This window comes from Schistocerca cancellata, chromosome 12 (assembly GCF_023864275.1).
Source record: "Schistocerca cancellata isolate TAMUIC-IGC-003103 chromosome 12, iqSchCanc2.1, whole genome shotgun sequence".
Classification (NCBI taxonomy): domain Eukaryota; kingdom Metazoa; phylum Arthropoda; class Insecta; order Orthoptera; family Acrididae; genus Schistocerca; species Schistocerca cancellata.
The window spans coordinates 74139923-74161126 of NC_064637.1; the positions used below are offsets into that span (position 1 = coordinate 74139923).

A 21204-nucleotide genomic window follows, 5' to 3' on the forward strand; every position below is an offset into this window, starting at 1 on the left:
ATGTAGAAACACGTCAAACAACTTTCGTTTACGTTGCACAATTCCTTGCTTGTGTTGCATTTTTTCCCCATCAGTGTATATGCTTTAAAATCAAAATGGATAAACTTAAGCAACTTACGAATTATTATGAACTGAAGTTAAAGATTTTACAATTTAATGATGCCAGTCACGTTGTAGGACAGTGCATCTGTTGCAAATATACTTTACTGTAACAGTGCCAGCTTTGAAATATGAGGCATGTTTTTTAAGTAAGGTCCATTTGAACATAAGTACACAAAGAAAGGTTATTTCAAAAAAGTGAATTTATTTTCACTCTATTTTTCGACATCGTTGCCAAGTTTGTTGAAACATGTATCATACCTCTCAACCAATTTTAAAATACCTCTTCATAATAACTTGCCTCCTGCTCCAATAACCAAGAGTTCACTGCCATTTTCACGTCGTCGTCTTCATTGTAACGGTTGCCACGGAGGTGTTGTTTGAGTTGGAGGAACAGATGGGAATCACTCGGCGCAAGGTCAGGACTGTAGGGTGCGTGGTCTAAAACTTCCCAGCCAAAACTGTCCAATGAATCGCGGGTCTGACCTGCAGTGTGAGGTCTTGCATTGTCATGGAGAAGGACAATTCCCTTTGTCAGCATGCCGCGTGTTTTGTTTTGAATCGCTCTGCATAGCTTTCTTGGGGTTTGGCAGTATGCTTCTGCATTGATGATAGTGGTTCCTCATTGCATGAAGTCGACCAACAAAACACCGTGCCTATCCCAAAACACCAAAGCCATGATTTTGCGTTGGGACGGAGTCCGTTCGGCTTTCACCTTTACAGGCGAGTGTTTGTGTTTCCATTCCATGCTCTGTTGCTTCGATTCGGGCGTGATATGCGAAACCCATGTTTCGTCTCCAGTTACAATCTGACTCAAGAAGCCATCACCTTCTTCGTGATAACGAGCCAAGAACTTCATTGCACACTCAAATCTTTGGTTTTTGTGGTCCTCTGTTAGGAGTTTTGGGACCCAACAGGAGCACAGTTTCCTAAACTTTAGGTGTTCAGAAACAAAGCACTGATCTCGACACGTCAGGAAATGCATTTGAGATACCTGTTATTGTGAAGCACCTGTTCTCACGAATCCTCCCTTCATCTGAAGTCACCAAATCGTCTGTAATCAAAGAAGGGCGACCGGAGCGGTCCTCATCATGGACGTTGTCACAGCCATCTTTGAATTCTCGCACCCACTTACGCACTTTGCTTTCACTCATAACTGTATCACCGTACACTTCGCAAATCTGTCGATGAATTTCTGCAGCAGAAAGGTTCCTTGCTGACAAAAACCGTATCACTGAGCGAATCTCACACGCAGCGGGCGAGTTGATAGTCTGAAACATTTTGAAAGCACAGAACAGAACCGTACAGGTTAGCTACAGAGCCGAAACTGAGCACAGTTGTTCCCAAGGCATGCCGGTACACGACACCCGCGCTCGTTGCGGTGTGCGCGCGAACTACCAGTGTCTACAACAAAACGAACCTTACTTAAAAAACACGCCCCCTATAAAGAAAATAACGCGCAACAGCGATGTTAATAACTGAATAGAGCACACTGTTTTTTTAATTGATATAGTCATTTGTTTCATACATTTACCCGGAATTTGGGGACAGCAACATGAAAATGTTCAAAGGAGAGCAACCTCTGATACCAGCTACAGGTTAGAAACCGCACACTTTGACGTAACGAACAAAGCATGTTACCAACATAAAAAAAAATGGTTCAAATGGCTCTGAGCACTATGGGACTTAACATCTGAGGTCATCAGTCCCCTAGAACTTAGAACTACTTAAACCTAACTAACCTAAGGACATCACACACATCCATGCCCGAGGCAGGATTCGAACCTGCGACCGTAGCGGTCGCGCGGTTCCAGACTGTAGCGCCTAGAACCGCTCGGCCACTCCGGCCGGCTACCAACGTCAAAATAGCATTTCATAAACCTCTCACTTCTTTCACTGCAGAGCATTTCCCGCTCGGGCATTAGGCGGCAACAGCGGGGTGGAGCGACTGGCTACAGTCGGTGCGTGCGAATGTTTAAAAGGCTGTACTTCCAGGGGTCATAATTGCGTACTGACAGAGTTATGGCCTAAATTTTCGCGAGGGATCGACTTCTGATATCTCGTAAATAGGCTTTTCTTCCTTGAAATATGAGGTCAAGATGGTGGTGTTGCCTTATCAGGCCAATTAAACTGGATTTATACGCCAGACCCACGTTCGGGAGGACGCCGGCTCAAACCCGCGTCCGGCCATGCAGATTTTTCCGTGCTTTCCCTAAATGGCTCCAGGAGAATGCCGGGATGGTTCCTTTGAAAGGTTATGGGCGATTTCCTTCCCTATCCTTGACACAATCCGAGCTTGTGCTCCGTCTCTAATGACCTCGATGTCGGCGGGATGTTAAACCTAGTCTTTCTCCCTTCTGGATTTATACAGCGGCTGACAAACAGATGAAGTACCTAGAAGACATGGACGAATGTCAATGTATTTTCGTTTACGTTTATTCCATTGGCGGGTATGTAAATGAACATATCTGCATTTCTCTTGGTATACACAACAGCCAATGCAGTGCATTAGTGTTGTTCGTGATTAGTATTGTTACCAAGTTCCTTCCACAGGGACAATTTTACATCCAAAAAAGCTATGTCTTTTGGGTGGTTGTGACAAATAACATTCATTTTTTCTTTAAAAATCAAAGGAAATTTTCTCTCTGTAAGAGCTCTGAACTTACAATTATTCCAAATTTATACATTATATTTCTCAACTTACCGTTGGCACAGAGTTACCTATTAAGTGCTACACAAATCACATCTCTCCTTCCATTGCCAGTGCTCTGAAAAAATTGTAAATAAAATTGAGATTGCGCGCGAAAAATTTAGACTCCTCTAACAGACACCGCACCAGTTGCAGAGAATAAATTCTGTAGTGAAATATGTACAAAAGATGACAGAGGAGGCGTCGTGCCCATTCGCACGCCTGGAAGTCAAGTTTTGGGGAGGTCAGAAACAGTCTCTAAGAAGACGCACCGCTTCTGTTTTGCGAGCGGGTGCTTTCGCTTACTAAGTGCAGAAAACAGACAAGGAAGGCGAGAAAAACTGTACCGTATATACACAGAGACACTGTAATGGTAAAGAGAAGTGTTAAGAGAAAGAGGGGAAACCGTGAAACTGAAACAGGGGCAAATAAACACAAAAAAGATAAATAAAACGAATCGTACCTCTGCTGCTGCTGAAACAGATGGCAAAAACAATTAGTGACTTATACTAAAATTAATAATGTCATAAGTATCTTGATAGTTTAAAAAAAAATTAATACTATTTCGAGATATTCAAAATACAGCCCATAGAAAATTCCACGATTAGATACGATTATGAAATTTTTAAGATACATAATCGTCCTCTTTACCTCTTAAAATAACATTTTTTTTAAAGTTCCAACATTGTTTTGACAGGGAGCCGGCGATTTTACTAAATTTCTTAAAGCGTTTAGTAACGATTCTGTCAACAGTTGCAGTATTTATATTAGGCGACTGGTTTCAAGCCTCACAGTTTCATTTTCGTGCTTTGCCTACTGAGGGTGCACTGAAAGCGGCTGATCTTACTAATAAACAACAAGGTGGCAACACATGCTTTACAAATGTTTGCAGAGTAAATGCCATAGTTCACATGTGCCTCTTAGCAAGAGGCACGCGCGGACTGTGGCATTAACTCAGCAAACATTTATAAAGCATATGCTGTCATTTTGATGTTTATTAGTAAGATCAGCCGCTTTCAGCGCAGCCTCAGTAGGCCAAGCACGAAAATGAAACTGTGAGGCTTGAAACCAGTCGCTTAATATAAATACTGCAAATGTTGACAGAATCATTAATAAACATTTTAAGAAAATTACTTACTGATAAATGCCATCGCAAATTCGGCCTTTAGCCATTTTCAAATCCAACTCAGCGAAAATTTTGTGCTTCCGTACAGGTCAGAATTCACAAAGTATTGAACACGTTTCGAGTTTTGGCGTATTGTTTTAATTCGAGACCTGTGTGACTAAGGAAAAAGGGACTGACAAGCTTGTAATTTAGTCCCTTTAATCTCCAGACCAGTCAACCAACCACATTCCAAGGACCGAATTTTTTGCTGCGTTCCATTTCAAAATGGCTAGAGGCTGAAACTGCAGTCATGGATTTTAAAAGAAAGCAATTTTAACAGTCAAACGAGACGATGTGGCCATTTAGAAAGTTTTATTTAACTCTGAACCAGAAGCAAGGAAATCAGGGAAATTTACAAATAAATTTGAGTCCTCACTATTGGTGCAAAATCAGCGAACCAAACATTCTTGATTAAATGACTGGGGATACTAGAGGTGGCACCCAAGCTTAAAATGTTCTCAGTGGTCAAGTCAAAACCTGTCTTGCGTTTAAACCCGAGCTTTCGAAGATTTTCGTCATCTTCATCGTCAGAAGCTGCCGAAGAAGATGGTGAATGAGGTCAAAAGCTCAAGTGTTGAGTTTGCAATATGTTTACTTGGCTCGTAGACGGGCAGCATTGTATACATTCGATATTAAAGTTTTCGGCATTACTGGAGTAATATTACACTAACCAAACGGCGAAATATTTGCCTCTTTGAAGTAAAAGAATTTCTTGAAAAACTTATTTCAATGCTAATTTTATTAATCAACAGCATCAGTTGCACCGCTTACCTAGAATTTACCTAGGTTTCAGTCGGGATAACCCAACCTTCTTCAGAATAACAGTACCTAGCTTACCGTTTGTCCATGGTGGACATCGTCAAGCTAATACTACAAATGCATCAATTATCGTCAGACTGTAAAACTTATCTGGAACTGGAGTTCCAGTACAGCACTCGTGGCTGCCGCATCGTGGTCGCGAAGTGGGGCCGAGGAAGTTCCAGGTAAGTTTTATAGTCTGACGATAATTGATGGAGTTGTAGTTTTAGCTTGGCGCTGTCCACTATGGACAATCGATAGTTACTGTTATTCTGAAGAAGGTTGGGTTATCCCGACTGAAACCTAGGTAAATTCTAGGTAAACGGTGCAACTGATGCTGTTGATTATTAAAATTAATATTTATACAGTTGCTGACAGGGCCGCGAAATGTTGAAGATATTATTTCAGTGCATTCTTGGTGATGTATGGCTTCTGGGTTTTAATCAATGAATTTAGGCCCAATTTTCTATCTAATATCTTAAATACTACTGAAGGAAATTATCGTCAGCAGCCATAATAACAGTTTTTTCTTAAACTTCCAATATTAATTTAAATATACGAGTATGTTGCTGCTGATGATATCACTCCCCGCAGAAGACGAAACGGTTAGCATAAAATTGCCTAAACGGCAAAAATATTTGTCACCAAAGAAGTGGATGACAGCATTGTATGATAAACTGAACAGTTCCAGACATATTTAAGGTTAACAGCTATCGTGATACACTCTGTAGACAAAATATTATTATCTCATCTTACACTGGATGTAGCAGGTACTCACCAGTTGCTGCAGCAGGAGGCAGTGTAATGGTGACGGTGGTGACGTGAGGCTTTACCTCAGTGGTGGAGGTGACCACCTGCTCTGTACCGGCGACCCGCGTCACGATGAACGTGTACGTGCGGAGCCGCGTGCTAGTCACCACGGTGGTGATGGGCTGCACCGGCAGGAGCGGCGTAGCGGTCACCACGTGGGCATCACCGTGGTCCACTGTAGCAGAGGCTTCGACACCCAGCTTCGTCAAGATCTCCGCCCCTCCGTCATAGGTCACCAGCACAGCACTGTTCAACTGGTCAGCCCCAGTAGCGCTGACTGTTGCCGGTGTTTCTTTCGCAATCTCCTCTCCCTGCAGCAGCACCTCGGTAGGTACGACCACCCCGTCCAACTGGGACGAAATCTCCGGTCGCACATCTGCCGTGGTCTCTCGTACCAGGTCCCCGCTGACAACTGTCGGACCCACTTCGGTCACTGCAGTCGGAACCACAGCTCCGTCTCCATCCGACACTTCGCTCGAGCCCTGCAGTACTTCGGCCAGGATGGTAGGTTCCAATTCCAGATCGGCAGTGCTAGTTGGGACAACAGAAGTGACGCCAAACCTCGGTCTAGCTCTAGTAGTTGCAGCTCGGCCGAAAGAACTCTTGGTGGGTGATGTCTTTCTGTAACGGTAGCCTGTGGAAGGTGGTCTGGTCGTTCGTGCAGTGGCTCCCTCCTGGGACCTGCTCTTGGTGGCGGTCGGCGCCACACCTTTAGCAGTGGTCGAAGTCCGGCGACGTTGACCAGGAAAGCCGAGACGCGTCTTAGTTGGGCGCCGCGTGATGCTGAAACGCGTCGGACGTATGAAGCGCGGTCCGTCAAAAGTACTGCTCTCCGTGGTGGTTGGCGTCTCTATTGTTGTGATGGTACCGTTACCATCACTTTCACCGTCGGGGCTGACCAGGACGTCGTCAGGCAGCGGCGTTGTGGTTGTCGTCGTCGTCGTCGACGTCGTTGCAGCTGTATCTTCCTCTGACGATATATTCTGACTGCCTTCGGCAGGACGTAGACTCGAAGTTTCTGTGCTAGCCTCTACAAGATCTGGAGGTTTCTCAGACGAGGCCTCTGCTGTGGAGCTGGTCTGGGGAGCAGTTGATGTAACTCCTAAAATGTCCTCCCTAACATCAGAGGGAGTCAACCCATTAGACTCGACTTGATGGGCACGGACATCTGGATCCTTGACGGGTGAACCTGTATCGATCTCGTTATCCTGTGTGGTGAGACCTAACTCGTCGATTGGAGATGAGAGTGGAGACGTCGCCACGAAACTGATGGTATGGACTGACTCTTCAGTGGTGAGGAGGGAGTCACGGCTCTGAGCCGTCGTCCTTTCCTCGACAGTCGATCCTCTGGCTGATGGCTTGGTCACAATCTCCTCTGAGCTCGATGGTGCTTTCACCTCTTCCACACTCTCTAGGCTGGGTGGTGCTTCAGAACTGGCTTCCTCTTGACTGACTGGTACGCTTTCTCCCTCTCTTTCATTTTCTTTCGATACATCTTCTTGTTCCTCCTCATCATACTCTTCTGATTTATTTTGACCAGACTCTTGATCTTCTGCCTCATCCTCCTCGAGAGACTCCTCTGACGAGGTTTCTGGTGTCGAATACCTCTCCGTGGAAGGCCTGTCACTGGAGCCGAACAATTCCCTTGAGCTGTCCCCTGTAATGCTCTTTGTGCTCTGTGTTGGTAAGAAACGTCCGTTGAAATTCAGAGTCGTCTTCACCTGAGGTTCCTCTTCACCTTCTGTTGACGTGATGCTGTTAATATTCGTTGTAAACTCACTTACCCTGTTAATGAGGTTTTCAGTAGTGGTCCTACCATACTGGCTGAACTTGAAAATATCTCGTATATGCGACACTGCCTGCGGTTTTGCAGAGATTATACTCGTTGGTCTGTCAGTTGGCTCACCAAACGTGCTGACTGCTCCAGTAGTGGTAGTTCTGCCATACTGATATGGTTTCAAAGAATCTCTCGGCAATAGTGCAGTCTGTGGTTTCAGTGAAGGTACACTCTTAGGCGTCGTAGATACGTCTCTTCCATTGCTTCCTTTGGATGGTTGCCTCTCTCTGGATGACTGAATCACTTCGTCGTAGTCCTCCTCCTCTTCTTCGTCCTGGTCGTCCTCCTCCTCCTCGTCATCTCTCTCTTCTTCTGAATCGTCATCTTCTTCAATGTCTGATGATGAGTAACTGCTCGTAGAAACGCCGTTTTCGCTAGACGTTACTTTATTTTCCCTTGCTAGCGTCGAATACGTGACAGCTTTGGTGCCCTGAGTCGAAATCACAATACTAGTCGGCCTGACTGGGATCTCAGTGTCCTTGTGAAGCACTGGTCTCCTCCGAGTGACAACAATCCTCCTCCTCTGGCTTGACATAAGTGTCGGTACTGCCGCTGGAGTGACTGCAGATTTTGAGCGTTCGAACTCAGCTGCAGTGGTGGTAACTGGAGAGTCTGTCTTCTGACGTGTGGACACTGGACGCTTTTTCGTCACTATGATCCTCCGTCTGGCTGACGATTTAGTCGGCTTTATGTCACGGCTGGTGGTCGCTTCCAAGATTGGAGCTACTGGTGTAGAGACCTCCTCCTCCTCCTCCTCCTCATCATCATCTTCAGACAGATGTCTCAGTGCTTCCACGTAACGAGATTTTACTAAGGCTGGTCTCACCTGCACTGGAGGATCGTCGTCGTCTTCAAATGAGCGTCCAGGTTTCTTTCTCCTGGCCACAATAACTCGCTTCCTCTGCGGTTCCGTGCCACTGTCATTCGAAGGTTTCCGTATTATCTTAATCGTCCGCAAGCCGTAATCACCTAGGTTTATGTACTTGTGCTTGTGCTTGACGGCTGGTGTCGCGAGGTTCATCTCAGTCACGTGGTCAGTCTGCTGTGCTTCTGACAAGTGTAGGACCTCTCCTCTCTTACGAGTGACGTTCTGGAGATCGTCGTTAGCTGACGGTCTGTTAAGAGGCCGGCGCAGACGCACTACTCTGGTCCTACCTCGGTGGCCCGGCCTTCTCGTCGTCGGCTCGTCCTGTGCATCGTCAGACACATCCGGACTCCTCTTGTGCCGTGAGAGAATTTGACCAGACTGAGATGCTGATGGTAGAAACATTGCTACAGTGTCATTTGCGGCAGTTTCAGTTTCTGAAATGATTTCGCTTTCGTCATCACCATTGTTGTCTTTGCCCCTGATGTAATCACCTACGACCTTCCGCTTGAGTGGGGCAGACTCAGCGGGGCCTTCGGATAAAAAATGACCGGTAGCGTTGTTGTTGTTCACAGAGGAAGACGACTCCTCGACTGCTGCTTTTCTAGTATTCATTAGAGGTCTCGTAGTGTGTCCAGATCTCCTCGATATCGTTGTGGTAAGCCCACTAGAAACGTATTTGCTAACGTCACCTACTATGCTCTCTAAGCTCTGAGTCTCCACCTCGCTGCTTTCCAGTACACCAACATCTCCCATCGCCGACATGACATAGTTGTCCAAATAGTTTAGCTTGTGCGTTGGGACATCTTGCTCTTCGTCGTCATTACCGAAAGAGCTGCCAATCTGTGGCAGCCTCGATGGCTCCAACTTTGGTACAAAGCGGATCTCACGCTTCCTGATGCTGCTGTCTCCAGTTACTGTAGATACCACTGTGCTAAACTCGCCTGGTCGTCGTCCAGAGACGTACAGTGTTACAACGCTCGTCTCCACTGGAGGCGCTGGGTCTGGAGGTCTGTTATTGTTTCCGTTCCGCGTTTTCTTCCTTGGAGGTTTCCAAGTGCGGACTACCTCGTCGTCGCGGCCCTGGGACCCCTGCTGTTGGACATCATCATCATCTGGTACTGTCTCGTCTGCCTCTGATTCTCGTGCTAGACGATCAGCGTCGTCTGGTCGCTGCTGCTGCTGTTGTCGGCGCCTCGAATTCCTACCTCGTTGCTCAGAAGGCTGCACCTGCTCGAGTGGCACTTCAGCATTGTCTGGCTCTTGGAAGAGGAGTCCTTTTCCAGTGGGCAGGAAGTCTGGTTGTCCCAGAGACGCCAGTATGTTTGGCTGAGGAGGACTCTGCATGGGTCCTGTGGGCCCTAAAAGTTGAGCCTGCAGCAATGCTGGGAGGAGGAGTGAGTTCAGTTGGTTGTTGACAGCAGTGGGGGTCGGTGTCACCACCACCGTGTCAGTAAAGAATTCAGTGGCCGTGATGACTTCTTCTGACTGGTCCACAATAGTCGTGTAAATTTTCTTGCCTCGCAGAGTTATTGGCAGGACTGTCGATTTTCCAGTGGTGAGAGTGGTGACGTACGTGCTGGTGCGCGTCTTAAATTCTGTTGTAGGAGTGGGTGGTGGTGCAGGTGGTTGGTTCTGCAGGGCCAGAAGAGGGTTGAGGCCTCCCGGAAGACCACCTCCGAGATTACCGAGCAGAAGTTGTGAGAGTAACAGATTGGCCAACGGTGCATTGGCGGCTATGGCAGGCTGTATGGTGCTTACTGTCGACTCGACGTCGTACACTGTGCTCGGAATGATGTGCGAGTAAGATGTGAGGCGGCCACGGATTGTGGTAGGCGTAAATATCACGCTCGTCGTTGGCGTCTCACGCAAGTAGAACTGTGTTATCTCCGTAGCTCCTCCGGCCACTGCTGCCGTTACTTCACTCGTCAAGAACAAGATTGTGCCACCGTCTTTGACTGTGGACGTGACATACTGGTTTGGCGATAGCACCTCAGTGCTGTGTCGCGCTGTCAGCACATTTCGGTATTCAGTATTCTTACCGTTAATCACAGGTATGGTGGCTTCCTCTGGTATGTGATGAGTCACTGTGATGGTGCCATCGAAGGTCGGCAGTGAGAATGTGAACTTGTCCAGCTCAGGCTCCTTGCTGAACCGCGTCCTACTGCTGCCACTGTTGCGCCTCGGGCTCGTGTTCGTGTTGCCGTTGTTCCGGCGGGTGGCACGTTGAGACGAGAAGCTAGTGTCTGTCTGTTTGCTGTTGGAGTTGCTGGTGGTACGCAGCCTCGGCGGTTTCGGCCTCGAAGGGACGGACGAAGTCGTCTCGTCACTCCTGCTGTTGCCTCCTCTCCTCCTGCCACTCTTGTTGGTCCGTCTGTCACTCGTCGCGGTGGCTGTCTCTGTGTTCTGTGGCCGCCGATAACGAGAGGTACCACTACTTGTGTCCTTCTCCCTCAAGGTAAATTGCGCTCTACCCGAGGTGGCAGATGACGGCGAAGGCTTGATCCGCCCCTGTGGCGTCGGTTGCTGTTGCTGCTGGTTCTGTGTCCGTCCTCGGCCCGAGTACCGGCCGCCGGTTTTGCTCTTCTGCTGTGGTGGGGGTGGCGGTGGAGGTGGCTCCGGAGTTGCCGGTTCTTCGGGTGGTGCTTGTGGCTGTGCCACCCTGGCACCAGGCCTTCTGAACCTCGACGAATACGTCCGTGTCGCTCCACTCGGCTTGTCCACCTGGCGCTTCGTACGTCTCCTGAAGCTGAACGGTCTGATCTGCACTGGTTTGTATGGGACTCCTTTGCTGCGTGGTGGTGCTGCCTTTTTCGACTCCTTATGCTCGCTTCCTTCATAATCATTGTCTCTCAGCTCGTCTTCATCCTCTACATCCTCCTCTTGGATGTCTTCTTCATCCTGTGGCTCGTCTTGCGCCTCATCCTCGTTGTTCTGCTCTTCTTGCTGCTGGGGCTCCTCTTCCTGACCTGGACGCTTGAACAGGCTGCGTGGAGGGAACAAACTGTTTCCTGGGCGCGGTCTGTTGACAGCTGGCTGGTATCTCAGAGGTAACCGTGCCCTCGGCCTACTGGTGGTAGTGGATGCTGCGGAGCCTACTGGTCTATTTGACGTCCTACGTGTAGTCGAACTTCCTCTGGAAGGAGTTGTCAGTGATGTCTGCGATCTGGGTGTTGTGGTGGTGCTCGCCCTCACCAGCGGAGGGCGCCTCAGGCGATTCAGTAGCGGGTTCCGGCGCGCAGACTCTGTCGTTGAAGGAAGTGGTTGCGTCTCGTACTGGCCGTCGTTGTCTGTAAACTGTGGTGTCTCCTCAGTGACGAGTGTGGTGATAAAGTCGTCAGTCTCTAGAGTCTCGTCGGTAGGTGTCGTTGCTGGGAAATAGTTGGCTGTCGCACCACTGCGAGAGATTGTCGAGGTCGGATTGACGCGGCCCCTGTACCTCGAGGAGCTTCCGAAGTACCCTGCTGAAGATGAGCGTCCAGGTGCAGCACTTGAGCCTCTGAAGTACAATCCTCTGCGACTGGATCCTTGAGGGCCTCCAACTGCTGTTGGGCTGATGGCCCCAGCTCGCGTCGAGCTCCGTCCTCTGCCTCCGGTGGGGAATGCAGAAGATTGCCCTCCGGGCACAGGAGATGAGCCTCTTGGTCTAGAGAAACGGCGTCCACTGCTGGCAGATGGGCGAATCTCGTTAGCGGCCGACGACGATGCTAAGCCTCCTCTTCGGCTTCCAGAGAACCTTCCAGTGGCGGCAGCCTTACCCACGGCAGCAGGCGTTGCTGTGATGGTTGGAGTTACAACAGTCCGTGTCACTGTGGCTGGTCGCTTGTTCTGAGGCCTATATGGTGGTCGCGTAGCCCCTTGCGTGCCAAAAGGGCGAATTGATGGTGTGAAAGTATTCTTCTTAGACTGGTATGTTAGGCGTGTCCTGTTCCGTCCTGAACCTGACCCTTTACCAAGTAAGAACTTGGCGCCGTCGTTGTCTGACTCATTCTCACTGCTATCGTCATCCTGCTGCTCTGAAGACGTCTGTGGTGTCGTCGACGTTGAGGTTTCATCACTGCCCAGAGAGCTCTCGACCACAGCTGGTGTTGGCGCTGTAGTTGTCACAACTGCTGCGGTTGGAGCCACCACAGGGACGCCACTCACTGCTGTCGGAGCAACTACAGCTACAGGTGGTGCTGTTGTGCTTGGAACATCCACTTTGAAAGACGATGTGCTTTCAATTACTTGCGCATACCTTCCACCCACCAATGTACCTGAGACTTTGGATTCATAGAATGTTGTCGTACCATCTTTGGCCATCGTGCCATCAATCAGTCGCACCAGCCCTGTCCTGTATGTCTTGCCAGCAATCTCCACTGTTGGAGAAGGCGCTAGAGCCAGATGTAGAGCACTTTGACGTTCTTCATTCACCTTTATGGAGGATGTGCTCTCCACTATCTGTGAGTACTGCCCATTGATGTACGTGCCAATGGCTTCTGTGGTGAAGAACGTAGTGCTGACGCCATCAGCATCGACAATTCGGCCCTTGTTGAGGGAAACCACCCCCACTGGCAGTTTTGGTGTTGGAGTAGGCTCCACTGGTACTGAAACTGGAGCAGGTGGTATGATACGGGTTTTCCTCTCTAGTATCTGGGCATACAGGCCATCAATGTAGGTTCCGGAGACATCAGTCGAGAAGAGTGTGGTGGTTCCGGCCTCATCAACTATGCTACTGACAACAGTGGAAAGGAATCCCGTTGGCAGCTCCACTTTTGTTGAGGCTGATGTAGCTTCCTTTGCTGCTGGTGTTGGAGTAGTGTCCACAACTGATGCCGATACCACTGGTTTGACTGTTGGCACACCTTCCCCCAGTTCTTGTGCTTTGGCCGACGTCGCCACAGCCCTCCCCGCCAATACAGCTGCTGCTTCATCTGCAGCTACCGTACCGTTCACAACCTCTGTTACAGTCTGCAGCCTGCTATTGACAATAGTGCTGTTGCCAATATACGATGTCGTCAGGAACGTGAAAGTGGTGAAGTAGGTAGTAGGCTCATAGATGACCTCACTAGGATTAATAACGGCGACAACTGGTGTAGCTAAAGGATCGATATCCTTTGGTGTAGTAGTGGGGACGATCTCAGCTTTGGTCTGTGTAGAGGACGACACTGTTGGCGTTACTACCTCAGATACAGTCTCCTCGCGACTGGTCACTGTGGATGTGCCATCTTTGAAAAGTGTCGTCCAATAGGTGAATGTGGTGAAGTAGGTCGTAGGCAAGGAAGGATCATCCTCAGTGGGGACAAGTTCGTCAGTGAGCAGAGCAGTCCTTTGCGGCGTCAGAGTCTCAGTGACGACATTTGTGACCGTCTCCAAACGGCTCTTCACATCCGTGGAAGTTCCCTTGTATATGGTTGTGAAGTAGGTATATGTTGTATAGCTAGTCTGGAGGAGCAGCGTTGGAGATGGCTCTAAAGATTCGGTATTGCTCTCTGAACTGACCTGGTCGTCAAGTGCTGGCAGGAAAGGCAAAGCATTGTGGCGTTCTGGAGGAGCAATGATTGTGCGCTCTCCACTGGAGCTGCTGATCATTGTCTCCACCACGGATGATGTGAGCTCTGGCTCTGAAGTGGCCAGTATTGCAGGTGGTCTCGTGATGGTGGCATACACGTTCTTAGTTCCAACAGCAACTCCCAGCTTGCTCTTGGCAGGCACTATAATGCTGTTCTCAATGTCATCGAAGAAGTCATTTGCCAGTGTAGCTGTGGTGCCCTCACTGTCAACTTCATTCAGCGACGACCGCGGCTGGCTGTGCTCACGCGTTATGGTGCTGCTGTAGAGGTACTGACGACGGGGAGCGTTCTTTAGAAGTGGCTGGTTCTTCAGAGGATTGTCCAAGTCGTCTTCCTCCACCTGCGTCAACTGACTGGTTGGGCGAATGTCTTGGGCAGCACTTAGAGTTGGCGTTGCTTCCAAGAGTGCTGTCGGTGTTACGATATTGGTGTAGACCTCTGTCCGGCTGCTCACTGTCGTTTCACCATCTACGAAGATGGTGGTGAAGTATGTGTACGTCGTGTAGAAGGTCTTAATGACATCCTGGTCCAGGGCAGGCGTCGCTTCCGTGGCCATCTCGCGCTCGATATCTACCGAGTCCACAACAGCTGAGAAGAGTTCCTCATCTGGGAAGAACTTGGTGGTCGGACGTCCGATGCCAACGCTGGTGGGTGCCACCTCTGGCGTCGGCTCTACAATGTTATCAGTACGTGCTAAAAGCCCAGCAACAGCAGGATCTGTCACACGGCGGAAGTAGTCCTTGTCCACCGTTTCCGTGACGACATTAGTCACCACTTCAATGTTGCTCGCAACGGTGGTCGTGCTGTCCTGGAAATAGGTCGTCAGGTATGTGTAGGTAGTAAATACAGACTTGACAAGCAGCTCCAGTTCACCCTCCTCCTCTCCTTCGTCTTCGCCTGCCGGTGGCGAAGCAACTGTGGTCGGTTGTAGAACGACGGCTGGCGGATTTTCTGGCGTTGCAGCAGTTGACGGTTCAGTCGCAGCGTGGGTTTCCTGCTCTTTGTCGCTTCCATCTGTGATTTCGGGCGTTACCGAGACCTGCGGTGGCGGTGGTGTCGGTTGCTGGTGTACTGTCTCTGGTGGAGTGGTGACGGCAGCAGGAGCTTCTGGAAGGGCAGTGGACTGAATATTTGCTACAGCGACTGGCACTACTTGCGTGGCTAGTATGACCTGTGATGTCACCACTTCTCTTGTTTTGATCGATGTCGAAGTGCCACCGTCGACAGGAATGAAGAAGGCAGTCAGATGCGTGAATGTCTCATAGATTGTACTGGCAACAATCTGTGTAATCAATGTAGGTGTCACTCCATCCTGCAACTGACTGGCAGATGTATCTTCATCTTGTGCGACACCGGCATCCTTAGCGGGACTGGGTTCTGTCGGTGATGGTTCGACGTCTGTTTTCGGTGTGGTCACTTGTGCGACAGTAGTTCCAGGAGTTTCCTTTCCAGCACTGCCTTCAACGATATTCTGGTCCTCAACACCGCCACTTGTCTTACGACCAGTCTCGACCTCATTCGACAAGTCTCCCTCTGGCAAAGTGGTGGATTCTTGTGGTAGGGTACTGAGTGTGCCGTCGCCATCTTCGATAGTTGTCACACCGTCTGTGTCAGTAGTGAGGCCTGGCTGCTCTGCAGGGATTGTCGCAGGCGATGTAGTGACCTCTTCCTCGCCCTCCTGTTCCTGAGATCCCTCCGAAGACGGTGGCTGGGAGGCTGCTGTGTGAGTAGTCTCCAGGTCAACTGTGGACGTCGGCGCTATTGCACTCTCTGTTGGCACGATAACTTTTGTGTCTCCTTCATAATAAAATATACTCGAGGCCGAATAGATAATTTGTGCATAGTGACCATCGACGGAGCTACCGTGAATGAGAGAGGTGAAGAGGGTAGTTGTGTCATTAATGACTTCAGTGCCTGCAATAGCTTTTATTAGACCAAGTGGGTATTCCTCGTCACCGTGATCAAATAACTGTGTCATCGCCGTGCGATAAGATGTTAGTGGTGCTGTGGATGTGACCTCTAATTCTACTGTAGAGTGCACTTCTTGTTCTCCTTCCTGTTCCTCCTCGTTGCTTTCCGGTATTGGTGCTTCTGTGATCACTTCCGTTGCATGCAGCTGGAGTTCTGGTGTTTCGACGACGACAGGCGACGGTTCTATCAAGTCGTCAGTTCCATCATCTAGCACAGATGACGGTTCGATGGTCCCGTCAACAACTGACGTTACTGTCGCCACCTGGATCTCTGTCAAAGATGGTTGTATCACTTCTGGTGCAGCAGAAGACGACTGGTCATAGTCTTCATAGTCGATCACGACACTCGTTACGGGCACTTGCACGGCCACGTCATCATCCGGGTAAGTGGAGGTCGGTGGAGAGTCAAATATGTCCTGTTCACGGGAAAGCACCTCCAATTTGGCACCCTCATCTGGTGTCGTTTCCTGAGTTGGCGGTGGGGGTGTCGTTTCCCTCGGTGGCGGGTCAGTTTCCTTGGGCACTGTAGGTGGAGGGTTTGTGGTCGGAGGTGGCGGTGTGGTTGGCGGTTCTGGTGGGGCAGCTTCGACTACATACACTGACGATGCGACGTCTTGATGCTGCGCTTTCTGACGCCTGCTGGCAAACGTCTCCGGCAGCACCACCATAGTGGGCAGTGTCGTGTGTGTCGTGATGGAGTGGCCGGTAACAGTGCGAGTCACCATTCCGGGTGTATGCGACAAGAACGTTTTTACTTTCGTGACGACGCCCGGTTGGAAAACTGTAGCGTCGCCTGCAGCACTGGTCACTGCCCGTGTCGGCTGTGCTGGTGGCTGCTTCTTGGCAGTGCTGGGCGTGAACACAACGACAGTGTCACCAATGGTGGTGGTGAAGTCAGCGAATCCAGTGTAGGTGACCGTCTCGCGCAGCTTGCTGAGGCGCGGCGGGTCGGGTCTGCCGCCCCTGAAGATGGCCTTCCCGGATCTGAAGCTGGAGAGGTAGTCCTTCTTGGGCTGCTGGGGAGGAGGAGCATCGCCATAATCTGGACTGCCTAGGTCGTCACCCTCGTCGCCCGACTGGGAAAAGCCACTGGGGGAGAAGTCGTGCCGTACGGTGAAGGTCGGCAGGTCGTTGATGGGCCGGACGGTGACGACCTTGTCGGGACGGATTGTCGTGGCGGTCTCGTCCCTCTGCTGACCCTCCGTCTGATGACCCTCCAGCTGCTGACCGTCAGGCTGCTGCCGGTCGGTGTCCCTCTTGCGGAACGGGTCACCGGCATCTACGTCCTTCACCCGCAGGCGCTCTGTCGACCGGTTGATGAGATTCTCTGACAGCTGGGCTCCGCCAAAGTCGGCCGCCGGGCGGTCGTCGTCGCTGTCTAGAAGCAAGAAGTCCGCACCGCCACGGTCTTTGACGGCCTCACTGGAGAGGCGGTACCTGTCCAGGACGCCGACAGTGGAGACCCGGCGAGGGTCCGGGGGCGGCTCGTAGGGCCCCAGGATGGGTGTGGCTGCCACCACCGAAGGCGGCGCCTTGGAGGCCAGCTGCAGTTGCGGGGGCGGGGGCAGCACCGTCGTGGGGAAGACGAGCATCAGTGGCTTGGTGGGCCGGTCGAAGGACACCCGCGAGCTGGTCGTGGCCACGACCTGCGCCCTGCCGCGGCCCACGCGGCCCGTTGCGAACTCCGTGGTGGTGCCCTCGCGGACGAACGTCGCCGCGGCCAGCACCACGTCGGCCGCTGCGGCGCGACCAGCAGGCCCAGGGGTTAGACGGGCAGGCGTGGCCGAGGAGTGGGGGAGACAGAGTGCCAAGAGCGGGAACCAGGGAACAATGAGTGCAAGGGTACGTCTGGCAGTGACTGCCGTGGCCACAGGAGGGCAGCTTCTCTGGTGTTACACTATGTACAGACCTGTACTGTCCAGACCGGGACTCGAACCTGTAACCTATACCTTTTACAGCCACTGCTGTTACTTTTTTGGGAAACATTTTTGGAATACAGTGATCAATAGATTATTATATTTTAACTAAAGTTCAGTCTTGATCACAACACTTATGTCTCAATAACATAGGTGACCGGTTTCGGTTATATTTATACAACCAACTTCAGACCCATGGCTTCCTTGGAGGATGGTAGGCGGAGCTCTCCTTAGTTGCTACAAAGTCAGCAGCTGATGAGAGCTCCGCCTACCATCCTCCAAGGAAGCCATGGGTCTGAAGATGGTTATATAAATATAACCGAAACCGGTCACCTATGTTATTGAGACATAAGTGTTGTGATCAAGACTGAACTTTAGTTAAAATATAATCCTGTTACTGACTAAGGTATCCAGACACAACTAATAACCCGCCGTCACTACCTGATTTCAACCAGTACCTCTCCTATCCTCCAAACTATACAAAAGTTCTTCAGAATTACTACACTACTGGCCATTAAAATTGCTACACCATATTAAAATTGCTACACCACGAAGATGACGTGCTACAGACGCGAAATTTAACCGACAGGAAGAAGATGATGTGATATACAAATGATTAGCTTTTCACAGTATTCACACAAAGTTGGCGCCGGTGGCGAAACCTACAACGTGCTGACATAAGGAAAGTTTCCAACCGATTTCTCATAAGCAAACAGCAGTTGACCGGCGTTGCCTGGTGAAACGTTGTTGTGATGCCTCGTGTAACGAGGAGAAATGCGTACCATCACGTTTCCGACGTTGATAAAGGTCGGATTGTAGCCTATCGCGATTGCGGTTTATCGTATCGCGACATTACTGCTCGCGTTGGTCGAGATCCGATGACTGTTAGCAGAATATGGAATCGGTGGGTTCAGGAGGCTAATACGAAACGCCGTGCTGGATCCCAACGGCCTCGTATCACTAGCAATCGAGATGACAGGCATCTTATCCGCATGGCTGTAACGGATCGTGCAGCCCCGTCTCGATCCGTGAGTCAACAGATGGGGACGTTTGCAAGACAACAACCATCAGCACGAACAGTTCGACGACATTTGCAGCAGCATGGACTATCAGCTCGGAGACCATGGCTGCGGTTGCCCTTGACGCTGCATCACAGACAGGAGCGCCTGCGATGGTGTACTCAGCGACGAACCTGGGTTCACGAATGGCAAAACGTCATTTTTTTCGGATGAATCCAGGTTCTGTTTACAGCATCATGATGTTCGCATCCGTGTTTGGCGACATCGCGGTGAACGCTAATTGGAATCGTGTATTAGTCATCGCCATACTGGCGTATCACCCGGTGTGATGGTATGGGGTGCCATTGGTTACACGTCTCGGTCACCTCTTGTTCGCATTGACGGCACTTTGAACAGTGGACGTTGTATTTCAGATGTGTTACGACCCGTGGCTCTACCCTTCATTCGATCCCTGCGAAACCCTACATTTCAGCAGGATAAAGCACGACCGCATGTTGCAGGTCCTGTACGGGTCTTTCTGGATACAGAAAATGTTCGACTGCTGCCATCGCCAGCACATTCTCCAGATCTCTCACCAACTGAAAACGTCTGGTGAAAGGTGGCCGAGCAACTGGCTCGTCACAATACGCCAGTCACTACGCTTGATGAAGTGTGGTATCGTGTTGAAGCTGCATGGGCAGTTGTACCCGTACACGCCATCCGAGCTCTGTTTGACTCAATGCCCAGGCGTATCAAGGCCGTTATTACGGCCAGAGGTGGTTGTTCAGGTACTGATTTCTCAGGATCTATGCACCCAAATTGCGTGAAAATGTAATCACATGTCAGTTTTCGTATAATATATTTGTCCAATGAATACCCGTTTATCATCTGCATTTCTTCTTGGTGTAACAATTTTAATGGCCATTAGTGTATTTATTTTCCGCCTTGTTGGTGCATTGGCTATTATAAGCTTTATAGCGATTCACTGTAACCACCGATATAGCCTGCTATATATTGAGGGTAATCTGAACAGCCACCTCGTCAATAGGGCGGCAGAGGGTGGGGAGTTGGAGCTGAATGTATTGCCCCTCCTGCAGGCAGCTCCACATGCCATATTTCAGCAGAATAATGCCTGGTCACATGTGTCAACGAATATGCAAACCTTTTTGAAGAATTACGGGTACAAGTGCTTCCCTATGTCGCACGTTTGCCTGACATAACACCCGTTGAATATGTCTGGGATCTGGTTGGGAGGCAACTTGTTCATTGATCCTATAGGCTGCATGTAATTTTCCTGAACACCATACGCGGGCACTCTTTGATTCCATGCTGCGAAGTCTAGAGGCTCTGATTGCAGCACGTGGCAGCCTCACACCGTACTGAATTCTCACCTTCAGGGTGCATATATAGTTGTGTAATCCTGATAATTTGTTTGCTGTCATGTCCCTAATCCGTGTACTGAATTTTACTGAAGTTACATGTCTCCTGCACATGTGTGACAGTTTTTACAAATAGTAGTGTCGGTTGTAACTCGGTAACTCAGTCGGTAAGTCTCAGAGTGACAATTTGTACCATATTTTGAAGTACACTTTAAACTGTACATCCCTCTACAACTACCTGGGTTAAGTCGCTTCAGAAATTGCAAGATGGGAAACATATACCACCTTGTAAACTCACAATGCCTATAGAAGCACTGTGGTATTCACACCAAGACTCGGCTTGAGAATAGCTTCACCTTATGATGACAAACCATCAGTACATCTACATATTCGGTAAGCCACCACGCACTGTGTGCCGGACGGTGCTTTGTGTCCATCTGTCACTTTCCCTCCTTCGTGTTCCAGTCGCATATGATTCTTGGTAAGAACGATTGCTGGTAAGCCTCGGTGTTGGTTTCAATCTCACTAGTTTTATCTTCATGGTCTTTTCGCGAGATATACGTAGGAGGAAGTGATATATTGTTAAGTCACCTGGGAACGTATTCTCTCGGAACTTTCACCAATAGACCACGCCGTGATACAGAAAGCCTCTGTTGCAGCAACTGCCACTGGACTTGGTTGATCATATATGTGACGCTTTCGTGTCTGCTAAATGATCCTGTAACGTAACGCACTGCTCTTCTTTTGGTCGTGTCTATTTACTGCATCAATCCAATCTGGCACGGTTCCCAGACTGACGATCAATATTCAAGTATTGGTCGAACCAGGATTTTGTTGACGGACTACATTCCCCGACGATTTTTCCAGTGAATCACAGTCTGCCATCTGCCTTTCGTACGATAACTTTTATGTGATCACCCGTCTTAAATAGTCACTTACAGCAAAATTTCATTAACACTCGCGAGAAAGGTTTAAGTACAGTGGCCGTTTCGACACTTACACCTTGTTCAGGCGGGAAAAAATCATAACTACAGCAAAATACAAAATTTACATAGTAAACAGTGTATGTGCCAACAGAATCCGAAATAACTATACATTTCACGTATTCATATTTGTTTCGCAGTCG

General features: G+C 49.6%; 1 protein-coding gene across 1 annotated transcript in view; it reads right to left on the bottom strand.

Annotated features, from left to right (window-relative positions):
• LOC126109469 (uncharacterized) overlaps positions 1-17771 on the bottom strand; it is a 172971-nt gene extending 155200 nt beyond the window's left edge. The window contains 2 exon segments of the mRNA XM_049914497.1: positions 5530-17643; positions 17735-17771. Of these exon segments, the coding sequence (XP_049770454.1) occupies positions 5530-17643; positions 17735-17771 (12151 nt within the window).
• Positions 17772-21204: the final 3433 nt, after the last annotated feature.